The sequence below is a fragment of the Cavia porcellus genome, unplaced genomic scaffold (assembly GCF_034190915.1).
Source record: "Cavia porcellus strain 051 isolate PalLab524CR breed Dunkin Hartley unplaced genomic scaffold, mCavPor4.1 scaffold_14, whole genome shotgun sequence".
In the NCBI taxonomy this organism is placed as follows: Eukaryota; Metazoa; Chordata; class Mammalia; order Rodentia; family Caviidae; genus Cavia; species Cavia porcellus.
In genome coordinates, this window is record NW_026947497.1 from 25682935 (window position 1) to 25699921 (window position 16987).

General features: G+C 37.9%; 1 protein-coding gene across 4 annotated transcripts in view; it reads right to left on the reverse strand.

Moving 5' to 3' along the window:
• Nucleotides 1-2840: 2840 nt before the first annotated feature.
• The window catches only part of Sclt1 (sodium channel and clathrin linker 1), a 183094-nt gene continuing 168947 nt past the window's right edge, over nucleotides 2841-16987 (reverse strand). For 3 of the 4 annotated variants that reach the window (XM_063260768.1, XM_013140782.3, XM_013140781.3), the window contains 3 exons: nucleotides 9237-9315; nucleotides 6638-6733; nucleotides 2841-3369 (listed from right to left, as the gene is read on the reverse strand). In XM_063260768.1, the coding sequence (XP_063116838.1) occupies nucleotides 3307-3369; nucleotides 6638-6733; nucleotides 9237-9315 (238 nt within the window). In that variant the 3' untranslated portion in view covers nucleotides 2841-3306. Of the gene's footprint in view, nucleotides 3370-6637; nucleotides 6734-9236; nucleotides 9316-16987 lie in introns of those variants that run through there. The other variant, XR_010051460.1, reaches the window with a different exon arrangement.

Sequence of the window (16987 nt, forward strand, 5' to 3'; positions counted from 1 at the left end):
AGTTCAACACTGAATCTAACCACTGAGTTTGCATTTGTTCTCGCTTAACTTAGTTTGCTGCCAGAGTCATGGAAAAAAATCAACGAAGTTTGTGAACTGAGGTACCAAAAAAAAAAAAAAAAAAAAAAAGCTGTCAGAAAAAGAATTGGGCCATTTCAAGAGGAAGTGAGCTGCCCCTCAGTGAATTCAACAGCGATTCACAATATACAAGGTAATTTTTACTAAAAACAAAATACTTCACTTTAAGAGTATGTGCTTAAAAATAAGAGATTCAAGTTATCTCGGTATCTTTCACACTTGCTTACATTCCAACACGCTTTGCAAGCAGAAGAGGTAAGAAGGGTCCCAGTGCACAGTGTCAGGGCCCTCAAGGGGGATGTGGGGTCCACGGAAAAGTTTTAGGGGAAATTCCTGGGCCAGAAGTTGCTAGTGTTGTAAAAAAAAAAAATTACTTTTAAGAATGCTTTCCACTCTGTGACTTCTGTTATGAAATACTACATAGTTTTCTTCTTTATATACATACTTAGAGCATTAATATTATCACAAAAGCTGTACATTTTTAAAAATTTGAAGGGGCTGGTAAGAGATTTTATACATAACCTCAGGATACTACGGTCAGCATCCTTCTCTTTTCTACATATCTGAATGCGTGTACATACATTTTTAGGTAAATGAATTCAATTGTTTTTGAGAAACATTGTGTAAAATTGCTCATTACAGATTTATTATTTTGGGAGAAAAATGATAAAATATTACGATTAAAGAACAGATTTATAGTAAAATGTTTTTATTCTGATTTGTCTGAGAGTGGCTCTGGCAAGATGATGCAGCCATGAAATATTCAATACGATGAATAAAGGCTGAATGGTTGCCAGTGTTCTCTCTCCTGTATGTGGGGCAGTTATGGTTCTCACACCAGAGGAGAAACTGTAAGATTACTGCCTGGCTCAATTTGCATATTTATACACAAAAGAAAAGAGGTAATCATATCTCCTTTCTTTCTCTGGGAGACACGATATACACACATGAATAAGTAAAATGAACTAGCTGTGTTGTCCTTCATTTCAGTTTTATTGAATTCCTTTTCTCTTTCTTACCCATTTCCCTGTCTTCTGCCATACAGTTCACAGAGTACTATCTTTGTCAATGAAGAGTGACCAATATGTGAAACGTTAAAAACTGACATTTTTACATTAGAATTAACTAATAAACTTTTGAGTGAAAAATAACTATTATTTCTTATATCTAGATGTCCTCCAAAGCCTCCTGTGCTCATAGACGTGGCTTTGGGAGATGACCATGGGAGTGGGACCCTGGATCATGGATGTGACACTGGATGAGTTCACCAATGGGTTTACAGCTGGGTGTGATGCTGGGAGAAGGCAGGCCACTGTGGGCGTGGCCCGGAAGGATACAGTATATATACAATCCTCTTTCCTTGTTTCCTGCCTGCTGTGCCTCTCTGCCTACTGCATTGCCTTGGAGCCAGCTGACTGTGGACTGAAACCTCTACAAACTGTGAGCCAATATAAACTTTTCCTCTTTTAACTTGCGGGTGTTAGAGATTGTGTCCCAGCAATGAGAAACTAAGACAATAAACATATTCAGTTCTGTTACTTAACATAGATTAAGTCTGTTCAAATTCACAGAGATAGCCGGAGTGGCATACTGGCTGCATACTATGGGACTTATCTTTCTCCTGGGAGATACTTAAACATTGAAGAGGAGAGCCAACTGGAAAGAAGGTGATTACTTTAGAACGGAAAGAGGAGTCTTCCTGAATTCACTTAACAAATGGAGTGATCCAGGAAGGTCCTGCCCTTAAAATCTCTGTTGATGGAGAGACAAGTACTAGATAGCCTCCATTTGCCAGGAAACATGCTGAGCACTAAGGACACAAAACCATGGTGACCGGGAGGAGGCATGATCCTGTGCTCAGGGAGCACGCGGTCTTTGGATAGGAAAAATTTAGAGTTAATTACACATCCGACAAGTGCTATGAAGGAAATCAGGGCACACTATTAAGAGCATACCACAAGGTGACTTTGCCTAGCTGGGAGCCTAGGGAAGGCTGCTCTGAGGACTCAGTGTGTGAGTGAAGATCTGAAGGATGTGTGAATAGGAAAGTGTATGTGCAGACCTGCTACTGAGGAAGGGTGATGCACTGTGGAAGTAAAAGAAGGCCAGTGGGTCTACAGCATGAGAAATGGAAGGAAGAGTACTCAGCATCATCACTAAGACTCCAAGACGAGCTCCTACATTCCATGGCTTCCATTCTCAGCTCCACAACAAAGACTCATATGATAATGCCAATTTGTTAGCACTAGTCCTGAACTCTGATCTGCACATGAGTATTTTTATGTCACCTCAACTCAAACTCAAATTAATTGTGGTTTTTTTTTTTTTTTTGGTATCAGGAATCAAACTTACAACCTTGTGCTTGCCAGGTAGGCACTGTGCCACTGAGCTAAGTCCCTGGACCTCAAACTCATTGTCTTTTAGCAGGACAGCTATAACAGTTTCTTATCTGGTTACCCAGCTAGAAACCAATTTGCTCTAATCACCAGAAACCAAGGGTGTACAAGCATAAACCAAAAGCAGAGAATAACCATGTGGATCTCTGAAGATCCATATGGCTATTATGGCTCAAAGCCATGCATTCTTAGAATCTAAGATCTGCATTTGATTAGTACTGTCTCAAGTAATAAATTAAACAAACAAACAAAAAACCAAGATAACCAAACAACAAGCCCTTAAATATCAAGTTTTAGAAATACGGGAAACCATATATGTTAAAAGTAAAGCATAGCAATTATATATTAAAATACATGACAGCATCATTTTGGAAAGTGCATAATTTATTATATTTATGAATTCATAATAAAACAAATTCTTAGGAAATTTAAAAATGAGGTAGAAGTAGCAGATATAAAGCTCCCCAATCCTGAAACCTGAAATATTAAATTCTAGATTTTTTGTAAGACCTTTCTCAAGGTTAGCATGGTTTGAAAATTATTTTCATCCAAGGGAAAAGGGTGAATTAAAAAATAGATATGTTGATGAAGGCAGTGAATTCTTCTCAGCTGGTTTTATTTTTCACTGAAGCTTGAATATAGGATTTTATTTTCTTTACTTACAGGAAGCTGTCACTGTTCTGTTATCCAATAACTCTCAAAACAGAATGGAAAATGCTTATGCAAAGTGACACAAGCCTCCGCCACTCTCTGCAGGCATCGCCATGTCAATACACTTCTAGTCCAACAGCTTTCCCCGCGCTACCGTTCTGTGAGGGAACTATGAATATTTTTAAATATTTTCCAGATTCATCATGGAGGCTGCTTTTCTTCTCTGTACTGTAATCACACTGAGCTGTAATTAAAATAAACAATCTGTAAGTAGTTATTTTTTCCATGGAAATTGTTAGATTAACACAAAGTGCAAGGTATCACAACCTCATTGAAAACAATCTTATTAGAAAGGGGTCTTGGAGGAGGTGTTTTCTTTTTGGTATTTACTTCTAGTTTAATCTTGAGACTTTAAAATGTCTGTATTACATTAGAGAAATGCATGTCAGATATGACATTCCATAGTTCAGAGTGATATACTCAGAAATTCCAAACACATTCCACAGATGGATGAAAAACATCTAGATAAATGTTAATTAGCAAAGTATCTAAGGCATAAACTAAACATGAGCAAACACAAGCAAGACCAGTAATTTCAAAAGTAAAGACAGATCATAATAAGGAAAGTCTAATGGGAAAATAATCTTTAAATATTAATTGTAATTATACATTAAAAAAGATTCGGCAGTGCAAAGGAATACACAGCACAAAGGACGTTTCCTTTTCTTTGCTCTTCTTCATCCCAGTCTTCTCTCCCGACACAACCACTACTTTAATTTCTAGAAATATTCTAAATGAGAATATATATACACACACACACATATAGGTATTAGAAATAATTCCATAATTTCATATTAGATCTACTTTGTTTCTTTTAACATCTGCAAACTAATCCCTTGTATTGAAACCCCATAATTTAACTTGTTTCCTATTGTTGAGCACTTGGATGGTTTTTAATCTTTTAAAATCAGAGACAGTGCTGCCTTTACTATTTTTATATGCCTCCTTCCTTGCAAAGTCTATCAGGTGCAAGTACAGGTCAAAGGTTATGCCATTTAACCTTTCTGAGCACACTGCCAAACTGTGCCGGAAGAGGCCGCACCAATGGTGTCTGACAGTGCCAGCATGCTGCACCATCGAATTTCATGATGTGATATGTGATTAAAACTGAAATTTATATTGTCTTACAGAAGAGGATGAGCATTTTTACATGTTTTAAAGCCATCTGTCTTTTTCTGTAAAAGTCCTTCTTTAACGACTCATGTGTTAGACTGTAGCATTTTTATATGTGTTTGGATATTAGTCTTTTGCAATAAGTGCTATAAATAGCATCCTGCTTATCCCCAGCTTTATGGCTTTACTTTTCTTTACTTGTGCAGAGGATCAAATCGGGACTTTGTGCATGCTCAGCAAGTGCTCTGTCACTGAACTACATCTCCAGCCCTCTGACTTTTCTTGATGTAGGAATGTGAGATTCTCTGCAGTTACATTTATTACTTTTCTCATAGCCTTTAGGTTTTGTATTCTTACATAAAAGGCTTCACCATACTAATTTTAGAAACTGTCCTGCTGTCCAAAGAACACAGTATGACATTCAGTAGTGTGGAGTAACACGAAGGGCGGGTGAAGAATGTACAGGCTACGGGGAGCAGCTATGAGGGCGTGTCTGTGGAGCACAAGGAGGCAGATGTGGCAGCTCTCCGAGACGCGTGCCATGGCAGAGATCACCTTCCATCTCACCAAGTGCTGTGCACTTAGCAGGACATCATTTCTAGCAGCACTATCTAAATCTTAGAAGAAAATGGGAAAATCAGGATTCAGAAAAGGCAAAGATAAAGATTAGAAAAACTGCATATATGCTTTACAAAGTTTGTCACTTGGTATCATTTAAAATAGAAAAAAATTCACTTCAGAGAAAAATTGCCATTTTGCAGATGGGGAGAATGCTAAATGGTTACCTTCCACTTTCAAATAAAAACACAATGGAAGGAGGAAACAGTCACGGAAAACTGTGTTCCAGAAAAAAACTATGACGTAGTTACTGACAAAACATTTAAATAGGATCTCAAAAAGAACGGCATGAACTTTGCCTTTGGAGAGTTTAAATATGCGAAAGTCACCACTGAGGGATGGTTTAGGTTTAGTTCTGTCAGGAGGGAAATTAAAAGATGTCACTGGAGTCTGTAAATAAGGTACTACAGTAAATAAGTACCTCCAGGTAGTTGGTTTTAAGTAGGCGCTTTCTTTACTGTATTCCTTAAAAAAGATAAATGGATTAGTTTGGGCAGGTGGTGTTCCCGCAGGAGGTGGAGGATGGAGGACCCATCCTCCTGGGCCCAGGAGTTCCAGGCCAGCCAGGAACACAGTGAAGCCTCAGTGAAAGTACATGTGAACAGCAGGGGTCATGACAGAGATCTGCGTGCTGGCGTATGCATCTAAGTGTCTGTTTACTACTACACTACAGGATTTACATATGTGAGTTCTTTTTATCCTTTACTAACTGTATGGGGGAAGTGTTGTTACCCTACATCAAACATGGGGAAGCTGAGGCTTAGAGAAGTTGAAATTGCCAAAGTTACATGGCTACACAGTGCCACTAGGCCATGCCAACAGTGGCTAAGAAAAATATTCCATTTCATGAACACAATACATTTCTCACCAACTATCAATTAGTACTACAGTAACTGAGCTTGTGTTTCTTCCCTCCTGCTCCACGCACCCCTCCATTTCACCTGTCTGTTTCCAGCCTATGTTTGTAACCACAGAATTGGTCTCATTTTTTTCCCAATAGGAGGAACTCCTGCTCCTACTTTCAAACAAATGAGCCATTTCATTTATATGATATATATTATGAGAAATTATTCCTCACTATTTCATTGATATTCTACATTTCTATTTCTCATTGGACAATTTTCATGTTGTAGTCTGGATTCATTTGGTCACATATAAATGTGCATTAAATACACTTACCCTGTAAGTGAAATAATTTTTCCATTTAAAGCTAAAATAACAAAGGCAATACAAATTCAAATACTATAGCCAAAGTAATGTTAGGTGCTTTCTAATTTACCAGTGAGTATCTGCTTAGTTTTAAACAGAACGAATACTGCTGTGTAACAGAACTTTTTGTGATAATAACAGAAATGTTCTATGTCACTTCTGCCCGATATTCCTGCCATGATAGCATATGGTTATTGATCACTTAAGATGTGGCTAGTGTGACCAGGGATCTCAACTGTTTATCTGACTTAATTTTAATTAATTTAAATGTAAACAGCTATCTATGTCAGCAGCAATGACACTGGGCAATGTAGTTTGAGAAGTCAGCATCAAGTGGAGGAAACCAATGTTGATTTTTGTTTCTAAAGATTTTCAATCATAAGTATTAAAGGAACTAATAGGGTAATCAAGCAAAAATAAACCTGTTAGTTCTCTGGGAACTTCTGAGGACTCTGCCTATCTTTGATGCACTAGGGCTATTTATTTTCTCAGGGTAACCAGGTGCACCCTACCTGCTGGGTCGCTGAAGCAGCTCTCTCTTCTGCCTGACTGAGACGCCTTTGGAGTCTGTTGGCTTTTTCTTCATGCTCTAGAATTAACTTTTCATTCTATTAAAGGGAAATAGAAAACGAACAACTCAGAAATTTGTATATGAAATGGAGATGTTTTGTGGGATAATCAATAAAAATGTGGGCATCATTTTACTATTTATAAAATTAAAAGATAGTATTTCCAAATGTTTCCAGGTGGTAAGGTTCAAAGTATGAAGTTGGTTTTACATGCTTTCTAAATTGCCCTCCTCACCCCATATTATCAAATAAAGGTGACCAAGCTGGGGTGTGGCTCTGTGGGAAAGTGTATCCCTAGAATGTGCAAGACCCTAGGCTCCATCTCTTGTACTGCAAAATCACAAAAATAAATGCAAACAAAACAATGAAGATGAAAGAACAAACCCAAAAGTAAAGTGAATCAGAAGAGCAGGTTTAAATTTTGATTTGTTAATGTTGCGATGCTAGACTACTGGGCCTTACAACAAACAATAGCTTATGTAGTAGGGCTGGATGAACTTGGTTTCACTCAGATATCTGCACACTGCAGAGGCTATGAGAATCTACATAATTATTAGACATTGCTATGGGTTGAACTATGTCTACAAATGATGCTGAAGTTCTAACTTCAGTGTCTATGAATGAGACTTTTTTTCTCTTTCAAACAAGGTCTTCTTAGTATGTAGTTCAGGCTGGACTGGAACTCCCTGTGTAGCTCAGGTTGGGCTCAAACTCATGGCGATCCTCTTGTCTCAGCCTGTCTAGATCTGGGCTTATAGGTGTATTCCACCATGACTGGTAGATCATGATCTTATTTTTTTTGTCTTTTTCTTTTTTATCAGTACCGGGGATCGAACTCATGACTGCCTGCTTGCAATGCAAGCGCTTATGCTGCTGAGCTAAATCCCCAGTCCCGATCATGGTCTTATTTGAGAGTCTTTGCAGAGAATTAAATTAAGATAAGTCATTATGGTGAGACATAATCCATATCACATCCATTCATTAAATCCACTGATTAGATCCATGCATTAAAATGGAAAATTTGGACATAAAGACAGATATGTATGATGGGAAGGCACAAACACCACCTAAAGTCAAGCAATGCCTGAGGCAGAACCCAGGAGAGAGGCAGGAAACAAATTCTTGCTGAGTCCTCAGAAAGAACACTGCTGACACTTTCATTTTGGTCCTCCAGAACTATAAGACAGTAATTTTCTGTTGTTTATGGAACCCAGTTTAGAATACTTGGTTATGGCAGAAACTGTAGAGACCTAATGAATACATAGTTGTCATTATATACACCATGCAGACAAGTTCAAACCATCAATTTAAAAATATATTCTCTTTTCATACTTACCTGCCTGGTCAGAATGCATCTGCAAAATATAGTTTTGTACAACTAGAATAGCTATGCAGTTTTTCTGGCATGAATCTGATTGGGAGGATATTATAAGCCCAATAAGGAATAGTAAAAAAATGCCAAAAATGTACAAAGAGTGATTACAATGTCATATCTAGTAATATAAAACAATGAAATATAATATCATACCATGCCCCAAAGCAGAATTAAATTTGTTAAGAGATCTACCCTGGCTGTACCAATTTATCACTATGTTTAAAGTCTTAAATTTTAATAAGTGTATTATACATGTGGGGAAAAATTCCATCATATGTGATGTTTATTTCCATCTTTATAATTGGACTATATACTTTTTCTATACTGCTATCATAATGGTTAAGAAACAGTTCGTGGGCAAATCATAATATAGTCAATACTTTTTTTTTCTTCCCCCAACTGGTCCTTTTGGTTTCTTTTGATCTTCTAATACTATCAGTATTACTACATTGAAAATCTTCCTTTTTCTCTTAGTATAGATATCTGGAAGGGGGACACAAAATAAGACCATTTTAAGTTATTCCTTAATTGTCTCCTAGGTGGATCATACCAGTTTGTAATGTTGTAAGTAAGGGAAAAGAGCTATAATGGACCATTTAGCCTATTGATGAATATCTGAAGTTAGAACATTAAATGAAGAGCTAGAGTTCTAGAAGGCACAAATAGAATCCAGAGACTGTTTAGGTTTTAAAACACCAAGAAAAAAATAAACTTATCATAGTTTTAAGGTACTAACCTGAATATTTTTGTCTTTTTCATTTTTATCGGTACTGAATCTGAATGTATTTTAATATAGTTCAGTAAACAAAAGTATTTTTTATGTGTCTTTCTTTGTGAATTAAAAATAAGAGGAATGGGTTAATATCATAACTGTAGAGGCTCACAGGAAAAAAGAGCCTAATAATTCTTGAAACACTATACAAGTTGCACTAATATATATTAGTAGAACTGAAATAAGATCTCTACCCTTTTTGATGTACAGATGATCAGTCACTGACTTTCAAAGCTTTTACACAGTATGTTATGTGTGGACTTTTAGGGTTATGAATGATTTCTATGTAGTTACTTCCAAATAAAGAATTAATTTGGATTTGGTGCAGATAAGATTCTATAATGTGTATACCAAGCTGCAGCAGAAAGCACTTCCCAGGGGAATCATCATCTCACCTCGGCTACCTTTTCGTTCGCTATTTCCAGCTGAGAAAGTAGTTCTTGGGTATGAAGTTTCTGTCGATTCAGCTCACTCCTATTGAGAGAGAGAGATACAGACTAATTGTTCAAAATCTAAAGTCTTTATTAGTGATATATATGTTCATGTTTTGAACAAAAAGATCTTGATGTGCAAGATAAAATTACTTAATAGGTGGCACCTTAAAAATTCATTCATTCCTTTATAAAATGTACCATATATTCTAAAGTTAGTTGTAAAGTTGTTTAGTACTGTTGTGCTCTATACTAAGATGGTAAATTTTAAGTGATGTGTAAAGTTAAAAAATATCACAATTAAAAATCATAATTTACTATATTACATTTTGCCACATACAACTTTGAAAATTAATTTACTTCAGTTTTATTTATTAGTTCATGTGTGCAGTACATAATAATTATACTCATTGTGAGTTTTTACCATGGTTTTAAAAAAACAAGGTAAACAAACATTTTAAAAGCGCAGCTTCTGCTTCCTGCCTCTGCGTCCCGAGCGTGCCACTTCACCCTGCCTCTCTGCTGTGCTTTTCTGCCTTGTAGTCAGCAGACAACGGCCTGAAACCTCTGCAAACTGCAAACCTGAGTTTTCATTTTAATCTTTTTTATGTCTCCAGGAAGACATGAATATTTATAAAACAAGAAAAAAAGGCACAGTCTGGGTATTATTTTTTTCAGTGAATTATACATAATGAAGAAGAAAAGACAACAATTCAAATTTATGCCCCAGTTGCTGCCATGGCACCGATTGCATAGGTTTGTGTCGGTTCCATTGGCACATGTGTGTGCAGAGTACCAGAGAAATGCATTCTGGGGCATTAAATGGGACACGCGCGTGTTCTCTTTTCCTCAGAACCCAGCAGTTACCTAGTAGAGATGATGATTATCTAAGATCTGTGGTCAATGCCTTAGAACCATAAATCAATGGAGGCTAATCTTGGGCTACCAACAGGATGGAATTTACCCTGAAAGATCTGGAAACAGTTCTGGATCAAGATGGTTGAATGAACATAAAATTTTTGTTTTTTCTCCACATTACACTGTATTTCCTCCCTTGCCAAAAGCGGAAAGCATGAACTCACAATTATGTCAAAAACTGAAAACAGTATCATCAAAGCCCAAAAGAGAAAATGATGATGTAAATCAAATAATATCTAAAGAATGAAAGAACAAGTAAAAGGTTAGTTGACACCTGAGAGAAACATAAATGAAAGAGAAGCACCAAGATAAAGAAACTGACATCTGACTTTCAAGGACAAAGGAAATTCTCATACCAACAAATGGAATTTTGAATAATTCTGATGAGTATCCTCAGAGAGACACCAAGACTGTCATGTTTACACAATGTAATAGTATTCTATAAAAAGATAAAAATTTAAGTTCCTGAAATTTACAGAATTATATCAATGAAAAATTTTTAAAATTCAGGAAAGGATATAAAATAGGTTGAAAGGAAATTCAGGCAGAATTAGCGATCTGATATAAAAGAAAAATGGTTATGATGTCGATAAAAAAATGCAGAAAATACATGAGAGACGTGGAAGATGGATCCAGTACCACACGGTCACGTTCTAGGCTACGCTCCTCAGTTCAGTGGGTTTCTCCTAGTTAGACGGTACAGTTGAGATTTCATTTATCTTGAGTTTCCTATATTTGAGGGAATGGTTGTTAAAACTAGTGAATTATTTGTTATAAATATACAGGTCAGAACAGAAAGTCATGCAGTCCACTCATCAACTGCATGACATTTTCCGGACACACTGTGGGCCGGGTACAAGGTGTGTGGTGACAAACGCAGCTGCTGCCATAAAAGAACTCACACACTAAGGAGGCGGCTGTGACTTGGACTCTACGGTTTCATGACTCCAATTTCACTGTGAAGAGCTTGAGTGTCTGCTCTGAATCCCATGAAAAATGCGTTACGTTAGCTTTATTTTGGTGACGAAAACAAAGTAGAATAAACTGTTGTGCCTTAATGCGTCTCATGCAGCTTAAAATTACCCCCCCCATAAGAAAAATCAAACATAACGGAGAAAGATTAAAATGACTGAAATGGCCAGTCTTCTGGGCCAAATGGAATTAAAGGCAGACGCTACGCTTTTTAGGGATGGTGGAAAACACTGTGAGTATAAGTGAGATAAAACAATGATCACATTTATAAGGGTAGCTATCATTATTTACATAAAACCAGAATACAACTGCTGCAGAATTTGATGCCTAAACTAATTACTTACTGCTCAAGACAATTATCTCAATGATGGATAGTAATAATTTTCCATAAATTTAAGACTACACAGTTACAAATTTCATTAAATGAAAATACACTTGACTTTTGTCTTTGTGCTAATCTCTGTGTATATCAAGCTTTGTCATGCTCATTACATGGTGAAGAACACTGCAATTCCTGTTTGTGTGTTTATAATCTAGTATTCAGCACACCTTGGCAAGTAAGAGGAAGATAATACCAAACACTTTCCCAGTGCTTCCTACGTGCCAGGCAGCGACCTATGTGCGTTCATACTTCAACTTACTTAGTTTTCACAAGGATCCTGGGAAATCCTATGTGTGCATAAGAAAATTAAAACACAGAAATTTAAGAAGAAACTGCCTGAGGTCACAAGCTTGTTAGCTGTCAGGATTAAAACCCTAGTTCTTTGATTCCAAAACCTGTGCTTTTAATAGCCTTTCTGGGGGTGGGGAGGGTTGCTGCCATTGAACCCTGGTCACACAGGCTGAGCAAATGCTCTACGACTGAGCTACATGCCCCTACTCACTACCTTGTAGAGCAACACGGCAGCTAGTTCCAGTTTGTTACATAACTAGAGAGAGAGAGTGTGTGTGTGTGCAGCCAGCATTCTAGGAATATAAGTATTTGCATACCTACTTTGAAACCTAGTAAGTTAAATCCTTACTTCTGACTTCTTCCCTATACCATTTTCTGTATCTTCTTTTTTCAGGTTTGTCATAAAAATACTATTTGTTAAGACTCCATCCTTGCCTCATTTCTTTTCACCCCTCTTTCCAGTTTACTTTAATGCAGATGGTTTTCTTCCCACATAAAACCTTCATAATACTTATAAGACATTTATCAGTCTTGTACATAATGCTAATTAATGGTTTACATACAGACACAACAGACACATACACACAAGTAGAACACAAACTTCAACAGAAGCGATTATTTTTAGTTTTCAAAACATCTAGTCCAGCCCTTTATAAACAGGCAATCAATAAATGCCCACTGATGCATAGCTACATTTCTATAAAAATCTTTGCGCTAAGAAAAATTCACCCTTTATTTGTTCAATAAATATTTACAGAGAAATTTATCAGAATAACATTCGAGGCCATGTACCACCCCTAACCCAGTGGCCAAGTGCAATGAGCTGGGGCGGAGGGCAGGTGCAGAAGACGCTGCGACCTGGGCAATCACTGCTGGCAAGCATGTGCATGTGTAGAGAGAGGCAAGGGCAGCACCAGCAGCTGGGAAGAAGTTTGAAATGTGTCCTTGGAGGACTCCTGGGAAGAAAGCTGAGTGGTAAGCAGCAGCAATTCAGTCTCTCTGAGATTCGGAACCTAGATGCTGGAATATAGCAACATGGGGAAGAGAAGGAGGGAAGTAGATCTCCGGGACCCAGGAACAATCTGTAGGGAGAAGTGGATCCTAAGGAGAAAGTGAAAAAACGAACCTGAATGCAGAAGAGTGGCAAACTACAATTTCTCCCTGACTCCAGCTGGCCATGTGAGGAGAGGTACAGTGACAGCAGGTGACTCCAGAGGTCACCACGGAGAAACTCACTAGTAGAAGGGAGCAGTAGATGCTGTAGGCTGCAGCAGCTGGTGAGTGACTCCAGTCCAAATGTACCCAGGAGAGGGTCACTGCCTGGATGCCATTTAAGGTTGGCTCCACTGAACCTAGCATAGCCCTGCGTTGGATTCATCTTGGGGCTCCCAGTGTCTGGGAGAGGTACAGCCCTGGGACATGCTCAGAGTTGGAGAGCTAAGGTCAAGCCAGCAAGAGACAGCCAGAGTGCTGTGGGCTGAACAACTGGGTCACAGGTCTACAACCAGAGACCTGGATCAGTTTGAACTTCTATGAAGTTGCAGGCACCAGAACTGGCAGCACACCTTGCTTTCAGGCTGGCAGGTATTACCTGGGACCCTGCTCTACGCTATGGTAGACTTGCTAGGATCATCCAACACAGATGTGGGCTCTTTCTGCCTATTTTGTCTGCCAGTGATGACAGAGACATACCCTGAAGTACACACTGCCACAAAACAGTGGACTCCAGAAGATAACCACAGGCTTGACATCACAGAGAAAACTCTTTTTTTCTTGATTGTCCTTGCTTTTTCATGAGTGTGTTTTTAGTTTTCTGTTTTGTTTAGTTCTTATTTCTGTTTTGTCCTTTTTTTCTTTCCCTCTTGTCTTTTCTACCAGTTTCCAAAAGCTCGGGTAATCCTCTTTTGTCCTTCAGCCTCATTTCTAGTCCCTTTCTCTTCTACTCCTTTACTTTTTCTTTCTTTCTTTCTTTTTTTATCGGTACCAGGGATTGAATTTACGACTGCCTGCTTGCAAGGCAGGTGCTTATGCCACTGAGCTAAATCCCCACCCCTTACCTTTAGTTTTTCTTCTTCTCCCTTTTAAATTCTCACCTTAGAGGGTAAAATTGCTCAATCAAGAGGATATTTACTGTTCATAATTTTCATATTTGTTTTAGATTTTGTTATATAATTATAAGTTTTATTCCTATACTGAGAGGTAGAAAATTAATAGTTACCACAGTTTGTCATTTTCTAGGCTATGCTTAATGCTACTGTTATTACTGATTGTGCTCCTTTAGCCAAGGTGTCACAGTTGTGATCAGTTGTTCTTCCTCGTATGTCATACTGAAAATATTTCAGGGTCATAAACGATACCATAGTCCAGTATTAAAGACTGAGTGCTAGGCTAAATAGGCAGCAACTTCTAATCCCTAATAAATTGAGGTAGAATCTTGGACAGACTCACAAATCAAGAGCCAGCTACACTTAGACATCTCTGAGAAGTAGTCATTTCCTAAGAAAGTCTCAATACTAGTAATAAAACTATCTACCATAAGAAATTTACAAGCATCAACATAGAAAACAAATTAAAACAAACAAACAAGAAGATACAATCTGATATAACAAGCAAGATATAATTTGAGACCTCCAGCTTGTCTAAGGCAAATCAAGGCAGCAGTGAGGTGGAAGAAATCCAAAGTTGTACACCAGTTTGCCAGTAGTGGAAGTAACAAGGCAGATGAATGAGGTTTAAAAAAAAAAAAAACACCAATCTCTTAGACAACTAAAGAGACAATAACCACAATGAAGGAGACAGTTAGCAAATCTAGAGTAGATACAGATAAAAAATTACAATAATTTAGGAAAATAATGGAAATCATGAATGGCCTACATAGGAAAGAAATGGGTTCCTTGAAACAGATTAAATCAGATATCCAAAAAATTGTACTGAAAGTGCATGAAGCAGAATCAATCAATGTAAGAACAGAATACCAGATACAGCAGACAGGTTTGTGCTTAGTAATCTTGAAAATAAAGACCTGGAAATAGCAAGAGACTGAGGAAAATTAATTCAGCAGCTTCCAGATGACCTAAAAAAGATAACATACGATTCCTTGCCTGGTATCAATGAAAAAATCCCCAGGAGATAGCACAAAGAACATAAAAAATTGATTCACAGAAATAATTGCAGAAAATTTCCCAAATACAGAAAAACAATTTCACATGCAGGTAAGTGAGGCATACAGACTCCCATTAGCCATGACCAAAATAAATCTATACCAAGACATATAGTAGTCAAGAGTCTAGAAATTCAACATAAGAATAGGAAAAAAAAAAACTACAAAAGAAAGCCCATTAGAATCACAGCAGACTTCTTGATACAAACTCTTTAGTCAAGAAGAGCTTAGAATGCAATATTTCAAGCCCTAAAAGAAAACCTCCAAGATTGATGTACCCCACAAAACTATCTTTAAAAATTGGAGAAATAAGATACATCCATGATAAAGAACACCTTTATCATGAAGAAATCCATGACCACCAAACCAGCGCTCTATTGCATGAGCCTCAGTAGAATGAATATACCAGGCAACACAAACAATTAAATATGGAGAAAGAAAGGGAACCAATGACAGGAAAATAACATGACAAGGATAAGTCAATAAATATCAGTTACAGTCATCAATGTAAAGGATCTCAACTCACCAATCAAAAGAAACATTGGCAGAAAGGATTAAGACACAAGATCCAACAATATGCTGCATACAAGAAATACATTTAACTCAAAGAAATTCACAGACTGAAAGTGAAAGGATGGAAAACAATACTCCATCTCAGAAGAACCTAGAAAAAAGCAGGGGTTGCTATTCTATTTGCAGACAAAGTAAATTTCAAGCCAAGGCTGATCAAGAGAGAAAAAGAAGGTCCTATATGTTTATTAAGGGAAAACTTCAAGATGAAGAGATAATAAATATATGTGCACCAAATACTGGCATACCCAACTATGTAAAACAAATACTAATGGACATGAAAAATTAAATAAGCACCAATACATTATAATGACAGCCTCAATACTCCACTGTCACAGACAGACAGATAAACTAGACAAAAAATCAATTAAGAAATATCAGAGATGCATCAAATCTTTGAGAAAAAATGGACTTAGTAGGTATCTGCAGTGTTCCATCACACAGCAATAGGATACACATTCTGCTCAGCAGCACCCAGGACTTTCTCTGAAATAGACTATATTTTAGCTCATACAGCATGCTTAAGTGAATGAAAGGAAGTGAAATTATCCCATGTATATTATCAAATCATAGTGCAATAAAGTTGCAAATCAGTGTCAAAAGAAACCACAAAATTTCATAAATACATAAAAATTAAATAATATCCTCCTGAACAATGAGTGGGTCACAGATGAAACTAAAAAAAAAAAAGAAATCAGATAGTTTCCACAATTAAACAATAATGGCGACACAACATATCAGGAGTTATGGGATGCAATGAAAATGGTCTCATGAGGGAAATTTAGTGGTGAATTTCCACAACAGAAAAACAGAGCAAGGAATCCGGAAGAACATGGTGGACAGAGATAGCAGCAGCCTTGGAGGTTCTCTGAGAAACCGCACTTCAAATCCAGGAATCGTGCTGGGCAGGAAGTCCTAGGCAAGGGGGGGATATTCCTTGACAAACTAAATTAAGAGAAACCAACTAGAAACGCAATCCCGGTGATACACACAGATGCCGGACCTCGCGCCACTGGAAACTGCGATCTGAATCTCCTGCAGCCGCTGTTGCATCCCGGTGGGCACAGTGGGGAGAGAGGCGCGAAAGCTTGGAGAGTGGGAAGCATTGAATGGAGTTGGAAGCAGGGCTAGCCAGGTGCCCTGCATCGACCTGCAGTGAATGAGTGGATCAGGACCCTTCCATAGAGAAGAAGGCTTCAGCGGAGGACTACTCGGATTGGGCAGACTTCCTGAATGAGATGCTATAGTGACTTCAGTCACATATCCCCCTCTCAAGCGGAATTGGTGGGGAGTGCCTGGCCTGTGAGATGCCACTGGCTGAGATCCACTAGGCAGGCCCAACTCAGGTCCCAGAGCCTGGAGGTGCACCCTAGCGGTGAAGCCTTCGGTAGGTTGACCTGGAGGGGCGGGCCCAGCAGATGC